Source organism: Rutilus rutilus (genome assembly GCF_951802725.1).
Source record: "Rutilus rutilus genome assembly, chromosome: 15".
Taxonomy (NCBI): Eukaryota; Metazoa; Chordata; class Actinopteri; order Cypriniformes; family Leuciscidae; genus Rutilus; species Rutilus rutilus.
In genome coordinates, this window is record NC_140220.1 from 7,850,853 (window position 1) to 7,873,080 (window position 22,228).

Genomic DNA, 22,228 nt, shown 5'->3' on the forward strand with positions numbered 1-22,228 from the left:
ATCTATTAGCAGAACGCCGTGGGGACTGGCACTGGCACTGCTATGTTGGTTTAGGAGACGTTAATTATGCCTTCATTAACTGAACCAAGAACACTTTTGATTTTCGAGGCATAAGTTTGTGGACAAGTTTGTGACCAACTTTGAAAAGGTGGCATCTGAGGTGTTGGAATCGTAATCAGAAAAAAAGAAGTAGTACTAATTAAGGCTGTGTTAAAAATAATGATTTCTCGATTTGATTTGATTCTCATTTTGATGAACCGATATCGATTCTTAAATCCCAAGAATGGATCTTTTAGTCTGTTAATGAATGAACAAAACTGAACTGATCATCTATTCTGCTTTACTACTAGTAACAGCACAAAAGAAGGTTTGTAATCACTCAATCAATGTTTCAGCTGCAGAAAGACATCAAAAGAAGAACTTGAAAAACAAGGTCATCTAATGTTACATTTACACAACTCAGAAAAGCGATTCAACGTCTAGAAAAACTCTAGAGAGGATCATTTTGATAAATATATGCACTATACTGCATATCTACTGTATTTTTACTAACCTGGTCTTCAATATTTAATGTATGTTTAAATAAATACAGGCACCATTTAAATATTTATATTTACATTTACATTTACATTTAGTCATTTAGCAGATATTTAGAAAGAACGAGTAGAAACATGTCATTGAAAAGTTATTATAACATTATTATTATATAAACTTCCTTAAGTGTAATTTAAAAGTTAGTAACCTGTACAAATCAGTTAATTTTAACCTTTAATATTATAGTAATGTACCAACTGGGGTTTCCTGTATAGTTTACAGCATTAGCTGAGATATTTTTTTTCCATGTACTGTACCCCAATTAATCGATGTCGAATCAAATTGAATCGAAACTGGAATTGAATCGAATCGCGAGCTTGTGAATCGAAATCGAATCAAATGGTGAAACTTGTCTCAATACCCAGTGGTAATGATTTTGTAGAATGTAAAACACAATCAAGCAGTTTAAGACTTTCCAATAAAGACGGAGAACGGAACGTACCTGCTGAGCCTGTGTCTGGACCTCGTCCAGCGAGGGCAGGTCTGCCAGGTACTTCTCCAGTGTCTCGATGCGCTGCTGCTTCTCTAGATTCTGCTCCTGTTCGCGCTGGCATTTCTTCTTCAGACTGCTGATGTAACGGTCACGTGTTTTCATCTGATCGGAAGCACAAAGCATCTTTGTTCAGCTTCAGTAGGGCATGTGAAACAATAGGTCTTATTTAGTAAGCGTGCGTACGTTCCTCTGCTTAAAGATGGAGATACGCATATGCACAGCTGGCTAATGACAGGGCTGTAATCTGGTTTTAAAAAGCTGTGTTTTATGCAAAAGACCAACCTTGGACAAGCAGTCGCTCATTTAGAAAACAGAAAATTCATTAACATTAGATTTATGTGCGAATGCACGTGTCGTGTTGTGAATTCTGATCGTACAATTACTAAGTAATACAAGCAATTATTAGTGAATGAGACCCAAAATGTTCAAACATTTTGGTACCACAGACCTTTAGAACCATTCACACGTCTTGAATTAGAAGTTCTAACCTTCTCCTCCAGTTTCTTGATGTCTTCGGTGTATTTCTGTGTATTTTGTTTGAGAAATTCGTTGAGGTGGATGACCTCCAGCTCTGCCGCAGCTAATTTACGCCCCAGCTCTCCGTTCTCACAGCACAGTGGGCTCAGTCGCTCGGGCAGCTGAGACTTTGGACTCTGGCCGGATACTGGACTGTCATATGGAGAATCCTAAAAAGGTGGAAAGAAGCACTTTTTTTTACTGCCATTATAAAAGTATTTTCTCCTATTTAATTCATTTTAATGAGACATACCTTGGCCTTGAGCATATAGGAGTCATCATAGCGCCCCCTCTGGTTGTGAAGGACTTGTTGCGCCCTTATCTCGTTTTCCCTGATCCTGGCATGAAGCTGAAGGATTTGCTGCTTTTGCCTAGAATTCGCAAATCAGTAAGACACTCAGTATTCACTTAGTTTACTTAGTTTCACAGTCTGTTGGACAGCTCTGCTTCAGAGCACTTTAAAAACAAGTACGCTGAAAAATTCCTTTAGAGAGCGAAGTACATGCTTGCTGGAGGCAGTCGCAGTGATGTGGGAGGCACAACTGCTTTCATAAGAAATGTTTTTACACTTGTAATGACACTTTAAAGTGTGCTTGTGCTTGGTTTGGACATATTCTGCCTTTGAGCAAAATAAGAGAGTGTGTGGTTAAACATTCCTAAATCAAGTTCAGCATAGTAAAATCCCAGCAAAATCAGTGAACTGATCGCAACATCATCTTGTGGTACATATTTTTTATCCATTAAAGGTGCATTAATCCATTAATTTTTTGGAAAAATGTCCTTTTAACATGATGGATATCAATGAATTCAGGGTTCTGAAATATGAGTTACTGTCTCTGTGATAAGCCTAGACTATGTGGCCAAATTTTTCTATAACACACACTCACACACACACACACACACACACACACACACACACACACACACTCACCAGATATTTTCATCCACATTATATATATATATAAATGTATATTTATTCTATAAATGTGATTTCTAAGAAAATGTGAAAAAATGTGTAAAATAGGACAATTTTACATACTAATAATATATGAATGTGACAGTATTACTTTAATTCTGAGATTAATTGTAAGTAATATGTAACCATGTATTAACTGTAAGAAATAACTGCAAAGTACAGTACAATGGCAGCATAAAAATCTAATTATGTAATTGTGTTTATATCACACTCTATTTTTCTCACATAGTACTATAAATGGGTCTTCATGTGTTTCTGTGTTTATATTAAATCTTTTTTTATTTTTTTTACAAATCAGAAGATCATTTCTACCACTAAATACTTTTTCATGTTCACAAAGCACCGCATGAATGAGAAACAGGAAGCGTTTCTTAAAAAAATCCTTCAGGTTTAATGCCATATTCAGCGTTTAAGCAGTCGTTGGTTAAGTCTTTTGTTCTATTTTGCTTTGATTGCTTTTGACATTGAGAGATCCTGATGCTGTCTCTTTCCTGATTATTTCTATAGGGTGGGGTTTTGGAAAGAGAACGTGCATTGCTTACAGCTAGTTTAATAATGTAAACAAAATTGTAAATGCGCGATATATAAATGGACAGCAAAACTGGATTTAGAAGCCTGACAAAAAGGAGAGTGATGCCCAGCTAAAAGCGTGCTCGTTTCCTCATGTGTAATTGTTGGCAGGGATATGCGGTGTGTTTGTGTGTGAGCAGAAACAGCAGACTGAACAGTGGCCGTCTGCTCTGTGGCATGTGTGGCACTGCTCCGTCTGTCAGAGCTAACCTAAAAGCAAAGCAACACTATGGGTGACGGCATGATGCTATAATTACAACCGGCTCAAGGTCACAGCAGTCACTACAGGGTCACAGTCCTGAGCACAGCTGACGTTGTGTTAAATTAATGAAATGCTATTAATGAAACATCTGCCCCTTCCCCAGAAACATGAGCTAATGACAAAGCTACAGACAAAAATGGATGAATCCATTACTTTGTTTACGTGGGAGGTCAGGAAAGGTCTTGTTTTGACAGCAGTTGCATGACATTTCTTGGCAAGGTTGAGTCATTTTTTAGTTGCATCAGACGGACATATTTTGCCGTTACATCATGTATCATTGTGTTTGCAGCATCTTGCACCATAATCATTGCGTTGCTTTATCGAAGCATAAGTGGATTATATTGACAACAACCAGGAATAATTTGCTATTTTTTTTTATTCTTGAATAGAAGATCTGGCCCAATTTAAACCCTGGTTTCAATCATTTTATACTTTTTGTAAAATGTCTATTTGATACTTTTCTCATTTAACACAATAATGACAATAATGAAATTACCCCTTTTGGGGGTAATTTCTCAGCCAAATTTGATGTGTGATTAATTTGCCATTAATTAATCACCACATTGTGTAATTAATTATATTGAAAAAAATTAATAGCTTGACAGCCCTAATAATATTCTATACACGCCCTGATAAATAGTTTTTATTCTTTGTGTACGACTTCATAAGCACTCAGAAAGTTTCTTTGTTTACTCACCGGTCAATCTCCAGTTCCCTCTGCCTCAGGAGTCCCTCCTTAATCTTTACCAGAGTATTGACAGGGAGAGAAGTTCCACTCAGCATCTGCACAAAACAATAATTACAGCATTAGAACTCCTCATTTTGTAAACACGCGGGGTCAGGCTAGCGTGTACTTATGGTAAGCACACAGTAATTAGCATACTCTGTCATCATAATCACCATCGGCAACAAACTGCCACCGAAGCCATGCAGCATTCCAGTGAAGAACTCCAGGGGGTTCGTAAAGGTCTCTTCTCGCCTGGAGGATGACAGCGAGTCTTTGCACTACTGAATCTAATTATGAATTTGGTTTTAACTTTACTTGGTTTTTCCAAGGAGGCGCATTACTCCCTGGAAGTATGTGATTTGAATGGCAAATAAATGTAATAAAATATATCTATTTATTTAGAATTTAGGCTATATTAATTTGTTTATAATCAATTTATAATAATGTAATATATATAGTTAGGATAAATAATGATATAAATATTTATATAATATATAAATTATAAATATATATATATATATATATATATATATATATATATATATATATATATATATAAAAAAATATATATATATATATATGTGTATTATAATTATATAATTATTTGTACTTTTTCAATGGCTGTCAATGGAGAACGATGCTTTTTGCTCTTGTAATGGTGTAGTTCAGTAACCTGTCAGCAGGGGCTAACTGAACATAACAGTGTCCCCAAATAAAACAAGATCATCTCGGATCTGATGTCATAATCCAGGCCTGATTTCTAGAATTCCCTTGAAAGGTGATGAAAAACAACAGGCACACACCAAACATATAGTTTCCCCATAGCCCTTAAGTCAGTATGTACACAATCTTCAGCGTGCGTGTTTGAGTGAAGGGTGACAGGTCATAAAGCCGCTAAATGGGAACCCTGCAAATGGCCCCATGAGGAGCTGAAAGGACCCTGCTGAAGAGGTCACTGATAAGGTCACATGTCATGCTTTACTCCAAACATACAGCAGACTTAGAAGGATGACTCTATACTCAACACAGCTTGAGGGAAGTCTGTTGAGACTGAATATATGGGACATTGGGGTAATAATGATCAGCCGCTTTATGTGAAACTGCTCAATTTCTAGAGCTTTCTAAATATTTCTAAAAACTATTTTAAAAACATTGGTAACACTTTACAATAAAGTCTCATTTGTTAGCATTAGTTAATGTATTAACTAACATTAAATAAAAATGAGCAACTAATCTTTGTTAAAATTAGTTGAACAAACAATGAACAGTTGTATTTTTATTATGTTAGTTCACAGTGCATTAACTAAGGATTACAAATACAACTTTTGATTTTAATAATGTATTAGTAAATGATGAAATTAACATCAACTAAGATTTATAAATGCTGTAGAAGAATTGTTCATTCTTAGTCCATGTTAACTAAAGTACTTAACTAATGTTAACAAATAAAACCTTATTCTAAATTGTTACCAAATCATTATATAATTATAAAGCATACCTAAAATATAAATAAAATAATTAATAATAAAATAATACAATATAAACAAATAAATAATACATACAAATAATAAAACATATTTTATTTAATATAATTTTGTATATATTTAATATTTAAAATATTGATACAAATAAAAGATAATACATAAAAATGAAATATTTTTCAAAAAATATTTTAAATCGCTACTTTATTAATATACCATACAAATCTATATTCGGGATTAAATTAAATTAACAAATGTTTACAATTTTAGAAAGATTTTCAAATGAATTTAATCATTTACAATGAATATTTTAAATTAAATGCATGGGTTTCCTCTAAAGACATGCAATATAGGTAAATTAGACAAAGTAAATTGGCCGTAGTGACTAGCGTGTGTGTGAGTGTGTCCTAGCACTGGGATTGCAGAGTTAGTACACTCTCAGTGCTGGGAAAGGCATCTGGCGTAAAACGTGCCAAATCATCTGTGTGGATTATTCCCCTGACAAAAAGGGAGAAAGCCGAAAGAAAGAGAGAGAGAGATTTGTTTTCATTTATTATAGGGGTGGTTGATTATGATTTCACTTTTCTAACTTTAGTTAGTGTGTAATGTTGCTGTTTGAGAATAAACAACATCTGCAAAGTTACAACGCTCAAAGTTCAAAGCAAAGGGAGATATTTTCTTTTACAGAAATAGCTTTTTAAGGACTACAACAAACGGCTGGTAGGGACTACACAACATTCCTCCCGGGTTAGTGACATCACAAACCCTAAAATTTACATAAACCCCGCCCCCGGGAACATGCAAGCAGTGTTGAGAAGAGGAAGAGTTGTTGTAGTATAGAGCACATTTGTGAGTCTGCTCAAGCTGTCGTCTTTTCACATTTATTGCAATACAGTACGTAACGCAAATGCAATAGCATGTCACTGTAGACATTACAACAGTTCCCACACAAGTAATTTATAGATTATCATGAAAGAATATGCTAATCAATGACTTGGAGATAGTAAAATAACTAAATAAATTCATCAACTAACCCAGTGGTTCTCAACCTCTCCTGCAGGGACCCCCTGACAGGCCATGTTTCCGTTTTAACCCTGAAATGGCACACCTGATTCAATTAATTAAAGGCATAATGAGTAGTTGACTAATTGATTAATTGACTAATTCCTACTCTTCCTACTCTAATAACTACTCATTAATTGAATCAGGTGTGCCATTTCAGGGTTAAAACAGAAACATGGCCTGTCAGGGGGTCCCTGCAGGAGAGGTTGAGAACCACTGAACTAACCATTCAGAAACGTCCTGTTGCATTCTAGATGTTGTCACTTCTTCTTGAGTCTCCATTATTGTCCAAATTTGGTTTGAACACAAAAGGCAGTACAGTTTCTGACATTCTGCCAATAATGTAAATGCGTGTCTGCCTGCTAACACACACAAGCTCTTGAAGCTCCGCCCACTGTGCCGGGAGTAGCAGCTCATTTGCATTTAAACAGACACACACACAAAACGATGCGTTTTTGTCCACCCTCAAAAAGGGACAATTTTACCATGCTATAAAAAATGATCTGTGGGGTATTTTGAGCTAAAACTTCACATACACACTCTGGGGACATTAGAGACTTATTTTACATCTTGTAAAAAGGGGCATTATACCACCCCTTTTAAATACAATCATTAATAATTAAAAAAATATTAATTTATTTACTTCATTATATTACATCCTTACATACTGTACATCTTTACTGAATCTTTATAATCGGAACAGTGGATGGGATATGGTACATTTTATCCATGAGACCAAGGACCACCGTCCACTGGACTATATATTCAACTGATGTGGTTTGCACAGGAGCAACCGCGGACAACCAGCTATCAGATATATTAACCTTTTACATCAACTGTTTAAAATAGTCCATGTTGTTTCCCTGACCAAACTCTGCAGACTTGACCAGCTGCCAGGCTCACAAATGCCAACCCTATAAATGCGGCACACATCAGTGGCACACTCGAGTCTGCAAACATGCCTTTATTTGCCTCTGGAGAGATTTTAGTCCCCGCAGCAAACCGAGTGGTGATAAGAAGTGGTGCCACTTTCATTGCCAGGCCTCCCTCACCTCCTCACATAGCTGGGGATATTTTTAACAGTCAAACAAAACAAACTGGCTCAAATCTCCACAGTATGTGAGCTCAGAGCACCAAGCACTCGTACATGGCGAGCTGCGCAGGAGGAGTCCATAACCAGTTGGGTGGTTGGCAGCAGCAACAACAAACAGGCTGGGAAGCAGATGACAGGGAATGGATAAGGGGAAGTTGAGTAGGCAGTTCCATCTATTCGCTCTTAAAAGATTAGTTCACCCAAAAATGTAAACAAGAACGACTTTTTGTCTCTTTCTGCATGAAAAGGGTGCAAAAGCACCATAAAAGTATAGTAAAATAGTTCATATACGACTTGTGCACCATGTTTATGTGAAAAACAGACAGAAATTTAAGTTGTTATTGACTGAAAATCCTTTGTTCCTTCGTGAATTAATCATTTAGAGTAGTAGTTCTCAACCAGGGGGCCGAATTACATGATTTTCAGTCACTAAAGACTTTGATTTCAATGTTTTTCATACATAATGACCATAAAGTTGTATAGACTATTTTTATGATGCTTCAGCATACTTTATTTAAGCTTGAAAAATATAAGTCCAGCACACTACTCTTTCATCACAAAAATATTTTAATGGTAAACCAACATTTCGGTCATTCCACCTTCCACAGGCTTTTTTTCTAGTTTATATTAATTTCATCACAACAAACCTATGATCGATTATGAGAACGAATATGAAAGCAAAACTGACCAGTCTAACAGGGCAACATCTGATGGTTATAAGAACCTTAGACATTAATGATCTCATTATGTTTAATAGTATTAATTGGCTTCCTGTGACAGGTGGAAGTAGCTCAACCATTGAACCAAAGGAAAGCCAGCAGTCCTGTGACGTCTCCAATCTCCATGCATCTGGCCACCCGGATTTATGTTGAAGAGTGGAGAGCATGTAGGCCAGGCATAGCTGTCATTCCCCACCAGCTTGTCTCTCCAGGAGGTGTTGTTACCACATGCCAAAAGTACCATGCCATTCCTATCAAGACCAGGACTTTAGATACTATATTGACCCTAGGCCAGTAAATTGGTCATAAATGCAGACTGTTATAGGTCTGCACCGATTTATGGCATCAAAATCTGTCTCTGTTTTTATGATAAATGTTCCTTAAAAACATGCATCAGCCCAAAGAACGCCTGTCCTCTTGGCAAGTGGGCATACAATGGGAATAAACGTCTGTGTTTACCCTAATTTTATGCCATTACATAAACTAAAAGCTTTATGAGTCAGGAGTTTGTTTAAACTTGTTCCTCCACCTGCTCCTCAAAGTTCCTGACAGCAGTGTTGTGTTTGTCTCTTTCCAGGACACAGCTGTTTAAACCGTCTGAGACAGGAACAGCTGCTTGAGGAAGGAACCTCATTCATTAAAGTAGATGGAGGCCAGAAAATGCTAAATGCTGTATCTTTAATTAAACTCCCTTAGGTTCTTGTTCCCCTCGAGTCAGCATCTTTGAATAGGTCTTCATTTGACAATGGAGAAACAGCCTCTGCATATTCTATTATTAACTACTAAACATTAACTCTATGAAAAAGATCCATATTAAACACCCCATAAAATCACTTGACCAGTGCAGATGAATTCTAAAAGTATAGAATTCTAAATACAATTGTATACTATTTTGTGTAAAAAAAAACACACATATGAAATTATATTATTTATTATGAAAAATATATTATAAAAATAATATCAATCAAGCCATATAAAACATTGTAAATGCTGTAAGCACTAGATGGTAGCAAAGATAATCTGAATGTAAAAACAGGCAGAAATGAGCAATCAAATATCTAATATTGGCTGACATTGATACTGATAAATAAATAATATTGGCTGATAACCAATACCAATGTACTGTGTATCCATAAATATAATCTTAAAAAATAAATATAAATAAATTGAAATGTTTTTAAGTTAATTGTCAATGTTTAGGAGTAGCATAGAGATGAACTCAAAGCAAACAGACATGGACAAAAAGCTAGAAAAAGATTTAATAAGGCCTTTAAAATGGAAATATTTAAAGCACTCTTTAAAAATTAAGCATAGCCTGGTAGGCATCAGAAAGAGCGATTCTTTCGCAGAGGACTGATACTCTTGGTGAACAGAATACAAGTCAAATCCACTCTCTCAAACATACCAAAGGGCACAGGAAAGGTCTGATGGCTTTCGGCTACAGCACTTGAACAGTTTCACTCTGCCACAATGCACAGCTAATCTGGTGCCAATTCCCTGAACTCTATCACACCCTGCCACTGCGCTCTCTCGAAGGCCCTCCAGACAGCCGTCCATCAACCTCTTGGCAAGCTGGGGCAACACAGGGGAGACACGCTGGCTCCTTTCGAGGTGACTGTACTCAGAATTGGCCATTAAGGCAGTGCTGTGGACATTTGCGATGCAGTGGGGAGTTTAGTAGAGTTTATGAGAATCACCTATCGGTGTTTAGCACATGCAGGTGATCTCTTAAAGTGTTTGCTTTAAGCTATTCTAGATCCAAAATACTTGTTACATAAAAAACAAAAAGCACAAAGATAAAACTGAATATACTGTGTCCCAAAAATTATTTGGACATTTAAAAATGCCAAGTGATACTTTTTTTCAAACAAGATTTTTCTTTAGGCGTTCAAAACTAAGACTTGAAAAGTATTTGGACACTTAGGCTAATATTTTTATTTTATTTTATTTTATACCAGGAAGGTCCCACTGAGATACAATATCTCTTCTACCATGGAGTCCTGTTAAAATATTGTTCAAGATGAGAACCTCCATTCGGACACATTAACATCTGTGTGTGAACTTGAGGAGAAATGACTTAAAAATCGCAGTTGCACCAATTAATTAAAGGTGCCCTAGAATTTTAAATTGAATTTATCTTGGCATAGTTAAATAACAAGAGTTCAGTACATGGACATGACATACAGTGAGTCTCAAACACCATTATTTTCTCCTTCTTATTTAAATCTCGGTTTTGATAAGATCTTCATTCACGTGCTCAACAGGCTTACACTGAAGCCTCACAGCAGCCAATCACAGCAGAGGGCGTTTACACTGAAGTCACACAGACACGCCCCTTCAATCAGAGCGTTCAAATCAGAGGCTAAAATCAGGCTAGGAAAAATGCCTTTTATTTCTAAATTATAACAAATTTTGATCTAAAAAACATACTAACATTATAAGGGCACCCCAGGAAACATTCTAAAATAATAAAATGATCCATGCAATGGCACCTTTAAAAGTATGTATAAAAGCTCTTGTTTACAGATGCCACTGGTATGTAATGCAATTGCAGTGACATTCAGACATTTTAAGTGTCACTTGAGTGTCCAAATACCTTTTGGGGTCACTGTATACACACACACACATTGTTATAGCCCAAAGGCACCTCTGTGCGGTGTGGCCTGGTGACAGCTGTTGGATCCAGGGAGCGGGTGTGCTAAGCTGAACAATGAGTTGAGACATGGATGTATTGCACCTAACAAGCAAACTTTCCAGCACTGGCCAGAGGGCATGGCACAGGCGAATGGACAAATGTGTATGCATGCGCATGGCAACCAGGCATTAACACGCCATAAACACTCTGCAAACGAGGTACGGAGAGCAAGGTCAACACAGAGGACTGACCTCCTCCATTTTAATGAGCTTGTCCATAAAGAACAGCATGTATACCGAGCCAAACAGCACACTCGATGTCCTGTTGCATTGGGATTATGGTAGTGAGAACAACTTGTATGCTAACTAATGCACATTCACAAAGAACTGAGATGCTTTCAAGGAGTTGTTGGGGAAAAAAAATCTGTGAAAAAGACGATAAAAAAAAGTTTTAAAAATAGATCATTAGAGTATGTTTTACAAGAAAATACTTGCCTATAATTGTGAAATTCACTATCAATTTCGAAATTAAAATGTTTCTATACCAATTTGTGTAGTGTATGAATTTACATGCAATTGGTTTATGCTTGTTTAGTCCTGGTTTACAAGCATAGCCGTGGTGTTCAACAGCAAACATTTTTCAAAAAGTATTTTTGATGAAGCTAGTTATCCATGGGAGACTAAAGCCTGGTGAAAACACTTGTACATTATCATTTTTAATCAAAACAACCTTCAAACTAGTGCACTAGTGTGCATTTGTGCTTTTTAGACATTGACATTTTATGGTTTTGGTCAAGTGGTGTTCATCCAGACCTCGCCAAAAAAACACTGTTTCGCGTTGGCCGGAGACTACACTGAAATTGGATGCCATCGTAATTACTTTTCCATTCCTCATGTCCTCTTCAATCTCTTAAAGCTTCTCGTCTATAGCGAACAGAGCTCCTTATAAGGAAGAGAACTTTGGGATGTTTTTATCTCAAAATAGAACTCAAATAATGAAAAAGAAAATATGCAAGAAAGTTCCCAGTGCCCCCTGAGGATGCTCTTACACCATAGGTTGAAGATGTTTATAGTCTATTAGGATCTCGCAGACAATCTTCTCAATAAAACCGGTCATTTAGAGCACATGCTGTTCTGGCAGCAACATCAAGAGAATATCTGTATTAATCCAGCAACTGGAATCTCCGGTGAGAATGAGAGCTGCTGGATACGGTTACAGAGTAAATTCCACGAGGGCTGAACAGTTCAGAGTAGAGAACACATGCAAATGCAAGAAAAACGATAAATTAGGCACAATTATGTGCAATTAAATGGCAGTTTATTTGCACACAACTGGGAAATTGTGTGCTGTGAACCTAATATGCACATGCAGTAGAAGTAAGATATGTCGATACCTTATTCGAAGTGCACAATTTTTGTCATTTGATGATAAATGTAGGCACTGCCCATTATACACAGCTACCTGTGTTTGAGAGATTCACATGAGAAAAGCAATAAAAATGTTAATACTAAAAACATATTTGCAGGTCAAAGTTAAAGGGCTAGACTAGTTCTCCCTTTAGTTAAAGGGCCCTAAATTAAATCTGTTCACCATATAAAGCGATTGAGTCTCTTCAGAAAATTTGGACTAAACCGCTCGATTCATATGGATTAGTTTTACAATCTCTTTATGAATTTTTTGAAGCGTCAAAGTGATAGTTGCATAGCTGTCAATGTAGGGACAGGAATCTCTCAGACTTCATTAAAATATCTTCATTTGTGTTTTGAAGATGAACAAAAGACTTTAGGGTTTGGAAGGACATGAGGGAGAGTAAATGATGATGATTTTTGAGTGAACTAACCCTTAAACATTCTACATTATTTTGTCCATTCAAAGTTTTCCAAGTATAATTAATTAATTAAAATATATATATTTATTTCAGACCTGGATGAATTTGCTTTACTTTAATTTTGCCTGCAATGTAAAATTTCACCAGCAAAAAATAAAATAATACTCTATCAACTAGTAAACACATAAATTCAATAAATTATTTATTTTATACATGGATAAATTTGCTTTAAATAATATTGGCTGCAATGAAAAACAACACAAAAAACAACAAAAAAACACCATTAATAAATCAAATTGAATAAAAAATAAATAAAGATAATAAAACTAATACTCTTTCATCTAGTAGTGACAGTGACTCTGCATCCAAATGCAGGACATATAAATGCTATCCATTACAACCTTGATTTTGATATGCTGTTTTTGTGAGGATAAAAGCTTGCAAAAAGCTTCCCCCCAAAAAAAATTGTGAGAAAGAATGAGATAGCTCAGACCCCTCCTACGCATTTCTCAACTCTTTCCTCTCTCCTCCTATACTCCACCCCTTCACTTTTTCTGCCATAAACTTTCGAACTCCACATTGCTGCCACAGACCCTCCATTCCTCTAAAAGAAAACCACAGCAACGGGATTGATCCCCAATACTGTTCATCTACAGATTTAGGTAGGTAACCTTTTCTTGTATACCTTGCATATCAGTTTAAGGACGGACCACAATAGTCATCTAACAGTCCACGATCAGTTTATCTAGATTTTGTCTTTGACTATTATCACATTTGGCTATTGTGTCTATCACTGTTTCACCAAATGCATCCAAGTTCTTTTACATTGCAGAAAAAAATAGAAACACATCTGTGTTGTGTCAAGCGAATCCAAAACCAGCCTAAATTCACAGTGCTTTCTTAAGATTGATTTGTTGACAAGGTTATCTTAAAAATGTATGTTTTTCAAATCCCCATAGATAGGTCTTTTTCGAGATTGAACAGCAACACGCATTTTTATAAGTAAGAATACAAAAAATATCTAAGGTATTATGATGAATAATCGGAGGGTTATTCATCAGCTTTATATTCTTACAGAATGCATCGAGTCCGAGATTAATCAGAGTTTTGATGTTTGGGTCTGTCCGCTGGTCTTTGTAAAGTGCCGCTCTGTGCGCTCACGATAAACAGCGAGCCAGACACATTCTTCTCCGAACACAAATCGGGGAGACGTGACCTAGACTGATTCTGACCTACACACAACACTCCAGATCTGCACTCCGCAGGGATATCTGACAACCCTTCATTTCAGCACAAATGAGCTCGCTGCATTCACTGCGGCCCTGCAGAGTAGGATAGGTTAACTGCATTCAGAAGCCTGCTAAAGCGGGAATCACACCACAGGTTGCACACATCCATTTGTGGACTCTGCACAGGCCTGAGGCAAATATTGAAGCTTTATATACATCAATGTATTTGCAGCATCTGGTTTATTACACCACAAACACATTTTCACCTTGATGATTATATAATTATAAAAAAAAAAAAAAAAAGTATTCTATAATTTCATTTAAATTATATAAAATATAAAATACATTTTAATATATCACCAAACATTATATAATTTTTTTGGTAACACTTCACAATAAGGTATTCAACGTATTAACTAATACTAACTAATAATGAACAGTACATTTTCTACAGTATTTATTAATTAATTAGTAAATGTTGAAATTAACATTAACTAAGATTATTAAACGCTTTAGAAGTATTTTTTATCGTTAGTTCACGTTAACTAATGTAAACAAATGGAACTTTATTGTCAAGTTATATTTAAGTGTTATTTTTTATATAATTTATTTTATAACTGTATCAAATGTATATGAAATGTATATTTTATATATATATATATATATATATATATATATATATATATATATATATATATATATATTCACACTGTATATATATGCCACAACCGATTCTTAATTCTATATAGTTTATATTATATTATATCATATTATATTATATTATGTATAAAACTGCTATCTTTTATAAATATATATGTTTTTGTGATTACCAATTTCTGGAAAGATGTTGTGCATTGAACGCTATATATAGTGCTGTACATACATGATAATTCAAAATAGTCATTCCATTTGTTGCATCACAATATCATAACGAATGAAAATGCAGCAAAAGTGAAAGAATGGGTGAGAGAATGAATCTGTGGTATCATTTGCTTCACTTTTGTCCAGTACGGCATTTATAAAAACACTAGTTTCAGATTATTTTATTTTTTTAATAAAATGTTTTGATTATGAATTATTTTTTAATTAAACCGTATAAAATTATATCAATACTGTATCAGAAAGATCTAAAGTTTTAAAGAAATATAGTAGCAAAAAAAACAAATGTACAACTGTATAGGCACAACCCATAGTGTGCATGGCCAAAAATGTCTGTCCTAATGCCAGTTCAACAGGCACTGTCCTACCTGTTAAGAGTCATGCCCTCAGAGGCATCACCAAGCCACAAAAAATCCCTCTGCATTGCTCTGCGATGCCATCATGGAAAGTTTAGCATTGAGGCCAACTGAGTGCACTTGCGCTTGGCCTTAAGTGGACTTATTTGTGCAGAGTAAAAAATATGCACATAAACATACTCAGGCTTGGGAAATCTCCGGGCCAGCTTTTCAGATGATTTCCTTTTTTGGTGCGATTCTATCTTATTTTTTGCTCCACTTGTTTTCTCTTTTTCACAACTTTCTTGGCAGTGTCTGTGCATTTTAATGCCAATGAGTTGGCGTTTTTTGCCAAAGGATGGCTTAAGAGAGTTGATACAAATCTGCTCTGAATAACCATATGAGGAAGGGTATCTTAAGCACATGACCTGCTCGATACCCTCCCAAGGAGATTGTTAATGATCTTATCATTCCCAGTGGTGATGGAGGACATGACTCCTGACTAGCTAAGTAGAGCGATGGAATGCTGGTGTCCTGTAGTGCTGACAAACATCTCTCGCAAGCCCGTCGTCACCAGCAGCATGTTTATCTCCTCCGTGTCACGTGTTGGGCGCCTGAATGAACTGCTCAACTCCAGGCTTCACTGTCAGTCACTCGTCTACTTAACCTCTTTCCACAGTGACACTGGCCAGCTGGATGCAAAGAACACTATGAAAACAATCGGTGAGGAATAGGTTTCGTTGGTTTAATAGGTGAAAATGAGATGAGACCCAACATACTTCTATCCCACAAAGCATTGTTTCATTTGCGTAAAGTAAAATACACAAACAAAACCCTCAAATTATCAACATTTCAAACTATTTTCCTACCACTTTTTAAGTGTTCTCTTCAAGTACTCAAGTACAAATTGCCATCATTTATTATTTTTCAGTGATTTATTAAAATGAAGGATTTAAAAAAAAAGAATGCATCTAAATAACACACAAAAAGTCGCAAAGCAATTATTAGTCAAATAAATACTTTAGAACTGAGAACTTTTTTCCATGACCTTTTAGGATTTTATCAATTCTATCCATTTATTCCAATTTTAGAAATTCCCTTTATATTTCCAGGTACCGCTGGAAGTGCTTACTTAGGCCGTTTTTGGCTTCACTAGATGCATTCCTAAGGGGACATTTACATGAGATGGATTCTTGTGTTAAAATACAAGTTTTAATTTGACTTTAAACTTAAACTAACTGCAATGCTCATGGTGTGAGGTGTTCAGAACAGCACACATTAACTAAACTAAACAGCTAAAGTACTGCAAAAAAAGCATGCTAACCGAAGCAGCTGTTAAAAATATTAAAAGGAAAAGAGTAAGAAGAGAAGTACATTGTTTTCCTCACAGGAAGCCTCTGCTGAAGATTTCAAAACCATCTTAAACAACATAAATTGTGGAAATGGAGTTACACGTTGAACATGCACGCTAATATTCAAGGCCTGTTTCATATCTTTACAAGTTGTTGCAAAGGAACTGGTTTCTGTCAAGTAAGACTAGGCTGTTCGGTATGAAAACAAGCAAATCTTACACTTCCCAAAAACACTATCCTCCATATAACTGTTTCCCATTAGTCTAAAGTAGTCACAGCCTACATATCCAACAACAACAACAACAACAACAACATCCCAGGCCTTCATTACCCTCTTGGTGATGATAAGTTAGAGTCAGGTTCCTGAGGGATGATTTCAGTGGAATATTGTGACCACAAAGGGTAATTCCAATCCTAAGAATAACCTTATTGCAGCAGATAATGCAATGCAGCGGCCAATGAAAACACAGGCCACAGGTGCTTCCATGTCCATGATGTTACTCAGGATACGATGCTGCCGAATGCATCTGTAAGACAGAACTCCCTACAGATTCGAGAAAACAGGAATGAGCAGCAGTCTGAAAGAGAGAGATAAGCTTGTCCAAGCTTAATAGACAAAGATTTATAATCAAGGCCACTTTATCTTTCGCCGAAAACAGGGATTCATCTAATCTTTCCGGAGGCGAAGTGCTAAATCCTGATTTAGGCTGTTTTGTACACATGTAAAATAACCCATTTAGCCTAAGACATCTTTCTGAAGCCACCTCTTTTTATTCACTCAGAGCCAAGACGGGATAATGAAAAGAAATAAGCTCACTCCTACACAGTTATATAAAGACACACTATGTGCTGCTGAAGTCTCATCTTGGTAGTATTCAATTATAATCATAATAAAGTAAGTTAATGACATTGCACTTGATGTATAATAGAACAAGGCGTTGTACAAGTTCATCTTTTGGTGGAAATGCAAGAGTAAGACTGAAAAATCCACTCCGAATGAAGAATCTAGAGGAACCGAGACCCCTGTGGTTTTAATTTTAGAAACCTGTCAAGCATCTTGCTTTTAGGTGACACATCTGAAAATGAAACTGTTCAAGGCATAGGAATGTTCTATTTGAGACTAAAAGCTATTTTATTTGACTTGCATCAGTTGCAAATTGATTGAACACTATGAGGAGACAGCGACCTTTCACCTTCCACTGACCTTTCAAAGCGCGGCCGATGAGTACTGGACAATTCACATGATGTACATGCACATGATGTTTTCTTTTCTTTTTGAATTAATTCAATTTATTCAAAAAAGGAAGCATTAAGTTGAAATCAAACACATCATAATAAGACGGTAAAGAAATGTATAATGTTGCAAAAATATTCTATTTCAAATAAACACTGTTCTTTTGAGCTTTCTACTTTCAACGTTGAACTTTCAATCAATCTTTTTTTTTTTTAAAGGTATGCCACAAAAAACTTAAGCAGCACAAACTGTTTTCAATATTGATAATAATAAGAAATGTTTCTTGAGCAGCAAATCAGCATATTAGAATGATTTCCGAAGGATCATAGATACTGAGAACTGGAATAAATGACATTTTAAAATGTATTCAAATTGAAAAAAGTTATTTTAAATTGTAATATTTTACAGTATTACTGTTTTTATTGTTTTTTAATGCAGCCTTGCTGAGCCGAAAACATAAAATATAAAAAATGACCAACGTCAAACTTTTGAAAGGTAGAGTATATAATGATTTTGTCTCGCAACAATGCAACAAGGAATGCTTAAAAATAGTCTAACTTTATGAAGATAATTTCTATTTTTCATTTTAGACATAGTACCTTATTAGTTCAATTAATTAAAATCATCCCAAGACCTAAAATGTCATGAACCCGTGAACATTGAGTTCTCTCTTTCTTTCTGCAATGTATTAAAGCAATCAACATGTTTCTGTTCCAAATTCCTGTTTAAATACTGTTTAACACGGTATAAACTTGACACATTCTTGCTACCATATACATTGTAAAATCACTCTTCCGCAACATTTGTGTCCGAATCATGTGAAAGGACCTTTAAAGGGATAGTTCATCCAAAAAAGAAAACCCACCCTTCTGCAGAACACAAAAGAAGATATTTTGTACATGTTTGTCTATACAATAGGGTCCAATGTTATTTGGACCCCAACATTCTTCAAAATATCCTCATCTCGTGTTCTGCAGAATCATACCGGTTTAGAGGGCGAGTAAATGATAGCAGAACTTTGATTTTTGAACGAACTATCGCTTACAGTCTCAAAGTCTTCTGAAACATCTATCAGACCTGCATGTCACGTGTGAATATTGCATGCACATTCACTCTTTCATCTGTCTGCTCCCTCCCCTCAGCCTTGTGTCCACTGGCAACCAGATCACCACAACCAGCGCTTCTCCTCCACAGCTTGCGGTACTGCCGTTCTTCCTTCCTTTCCCCTCTCTCTGCACTAATCCATCCCACCCACCCCGCTTCGGCATGGACAAGGTGCAGCACATCACACGGGCGGCCATTCGCCGGGCGTCCACCATGGAGGTTCCCCAGCAGGCCAAGCAAAACATGCAGGAGCTCTTCGTCAACTTCTGCCTCATCCTCATCTGCCTGCTGCTCATCTACATCATTGTCTTGCTAATGTGAGCGGGAGTTTCCCCTGTAGCCAATGAGGGCGAAGGACTGTGCATATCGCATTTAGGGGCGGAGGGTGTGGATGGGCAAAGCTATTTATTATTTTATAGCGGGTTTTGAGTAGTTGTACATTGCATGATTATCAATGTCATAAATAGCAAATTCAGAGTGACATGAGAACGACAATACTGATAGTGGTTGACCAATATGACTTTTTTAAGTGGATGTTGATGCCTGACATCAATAACTAGAGAGTCAGCTGGTAAAATTTCAATATATTTGTGATAACATCTAACACATTTTAATTTAATTTAATTTAATTCCATTGCGGGCCAAATACTAAGGGCAGCATCACATCTATCCTTTCTATTTTCATAATGCATTGTGCCATTGTGAAAAAACAACTCGTCCGGTGGACGAGGCAAAGTAAGACAAATATAAATATTAAGTATAACTGAACAATTTCATTTAATACCAAAAAATACCAATAGAAAATAGTAACATTACCTTTCAAAAGTTTGGGGTCAGTATTTTTTTTTTATTAATAGTTTAATTCAGCAAAGAGGCATTCAGTTTATCAAAAGTGACAGTGAAGATATTTATAATGTTACCAAAAAAAAAACACCCCCAACAACAAATAAATGCTGTTCTTCTGAACTTTCTATTCATAAAAAAAAAGAAAAAAGAAGAAAACCTTGAAATATAGGGTTAGAGGTAGCACAACTTTTTTTCAACATCGATTATAATAAGAAATGTGTTTTGAGCAGCAAATCATTCTGTATTTTTGAACAAATGCGAGCATAAGCTACTTCTTTCAAAAAATCTTATACAGACCCCAAACTTTTAGATGATAGTGTATATATAACAGCACAATTCATTAGGTAGCATCCAACTGAAACAGGACTGGAGCTCCATGCTGGGGTGTATTGAGGAACTGACCAGTCGTCATTATGAACTTATGAAGCATGCAACTGTCTTTCCATATCTTTGTCACTATCCCATCAGTGCATGTCACCTGCGGGCCTGAGTGATGTCATCTGAGTCACGTCTTCCGTTACACACTATGCCAAACTGAAAAACACTTGCTCAATAAAAAAAAAAAAAATGACATGATCACGTGTGTGCAATAAAAAGTGTGCTGCTTCTGTTTTTGACTGATACTCCCACTGTACTAATTTTGTTAAACAGTATTTTAATGATCACGAAGTCACAGAAAGTTTGTTTGAATAAGACCTAATACATAAGAGAACCAGTTATTGTCTGTTTCTATGACTGTGTCTTGTCAGCAAAGCTCATGTCAGTCTGTCAATCATGTTTAGCTCTTTCTACGGCATATGAGAGGCCAGCGGTGCGATGTAACCTGTGTTCACTGGCAAACAAGAAGATCTTCCACCTGGGGCCGAATACGCTTGGGCTACACGGCACCACGGCTGAACCCGAACATCCCATCAGAATGGATCTGACCAATAACCGAGGACTAAACCTGCTGCTCAACTTCCTGCTTATTGTAGTGGCTCTTCTGCTCATGCTCATTCTGGTCAAGCTCATGTGACCCGAAAATGGCCCGAAACAAGAATAATCGGTATAAGAGACTCCCACTCACTCTACCTCCAAAACCATTTTAAAAACGCGGCAAACGATTTCAGACATTAGGCTGACTGTGCATGACTGATAGGCAGAAAATGTTTCTGATTGGCTAGTTTTCCAAAGTGGGCTAATCCCCTTACTCTTTTTTGGCTTTAACACATTTTCATTACATATATTTCACTCATTTGAATCAGTCAGTAGGGAATTTTTTTTTTTGAGTCTGGCGTTCATTTTTTTTGCTTTAACCTACAATACACGCTTTGCAAGATGTAGGCCTATGCTTAATGGAGGGGTAGGCCTACAGTAAATTGATCAAAAACGGTTTACCACTGCATCACTCTCTCCAGAATGTGGTCCAAAAAAAAAAAAAAAAAAATCAAAATGGATCAAAAATACTCCATTTTAGTTCCAATGTACTGAGGCTTTAAAACTGACAGGAAGTATGGGTGCATTGCTTCCAGTCTCACTGCGCCCTCTAGTGGTTGTTGCCTCTAACTGCTCACGAAAACAACAACATAACTAGGATTAAAAATGGGATTTACCTCAAAATGCAGGTGTGGATTTAAGTACACGGCCCAATGAATTAAACTGAAAATATAGACAAGCTCTCAAATCACATGACACGCCATTGACACTATTCCTAAAAATACTATGTGCATTTTTTTCCTGCTATAAAAGCTGTAGATACACACTCCTAATCAGATGTATTTCATAAATAGAAGGACATAGTCATGTTTTTTTGTTATTTTTTTTATGAGAAAACACACTGGTTTGCCTATAATATAACCAAAGTTGTAACCTTTTTACATTATTTATACAATCACGATCACTGTGTTCTTGTGTTATCTGTGTGAATATATTTATGAAGTAACGATATACATATTCATAATGCAAGTGTTTGAGAAATAAGACTGAATGGAAGTAAATGCTGCAAATAAAACCGTTCCACTGATAACAAATGTTTTTGGTTTCTCTTTAGGATGAATAAAACATTCTGAGCCTCAAGCAGAGAAATTCAAAGACATCCAATTGGAACAAACACTGGGTCTTTACTACTAAAAATAGACGCCCGCGGCGGGCACAGGAGACCATAATCAACATGAAATCAAAAGTGACCTTATTTACTTTCTTAATGCACATTCCTGGTCATATTGTGTAAGATTCAACAGTGCACACGGTTTCAATCATAGACTTGTTCTGTTTCTGAAATGACTTTCCTTTTCGGCTGACGCCAGGAATCCAT

The 22,228-nt window shown here is 36.2% G+C and overlaps 2 protein-coding genes across 3 annotated transcripts in view; one reads left to right on the top strand and one right to left on the bottom strand.

The window, feature by feature from the left end:
* cep85l (centrosomal protein 85L) overlaps positions 1-22,228 on the bottom strand; it is a 66,058-nt gene that overhangs the window by 8,148 nt on the left and 35,682 nt on the right. For both annotated transcript variants that reach the window (XM_084433026.1, XM_084433025.1), the window contains exons 4-7: positions 4,109-4,194; positions 1,857-1,974; positions 1,576-1,773; positions 1,037-1,189 (exon numbers count right to left, since the gene is read on the bottom strand). In XM_084433026.1, coding sequence (XP_084289152.1) covers positions 1,037-1,189; positions 1,576-1,773; positions 1,857-1,974; positions 4,109-4,194 — 555 coding nt within the window. The remainder of the gene's footprint in view (positions 1-1,036; positions 1,190-1,575; positions 1,774-1,856; positions 1,975-4,108; positions 4,195-22,228) is intronic.
* pln1 (phospholamban 1) lies at positions 13,525-21,944 on the top strand. The gene is made up of 3 exons (XM_084433027.1): positions 13,525-13,618; positions 19,128-19,406; positions 20,718-21,944. Exons 2-3 carry the CDS (start codon positions 19,252-19,254, stop codon positions 20,734-20,736), a joined length of 174 nt encoding a protein of 57 aa, XP_084289153.1. The 5' UTR covers positions 13,525-13,618; positions 19,128-19,251; the 3' UTR covers positions 20,737-21,944.

What these genes read in the sequence shown, in the direction of transcription:
- pln1 (XM_084433027.1), top strand. Translation starts at nt 19,252, where the DNA reads ATGGACAAGGTGCAGCACATCACACGGGCGGCCATTCGCCGGGCGTCC.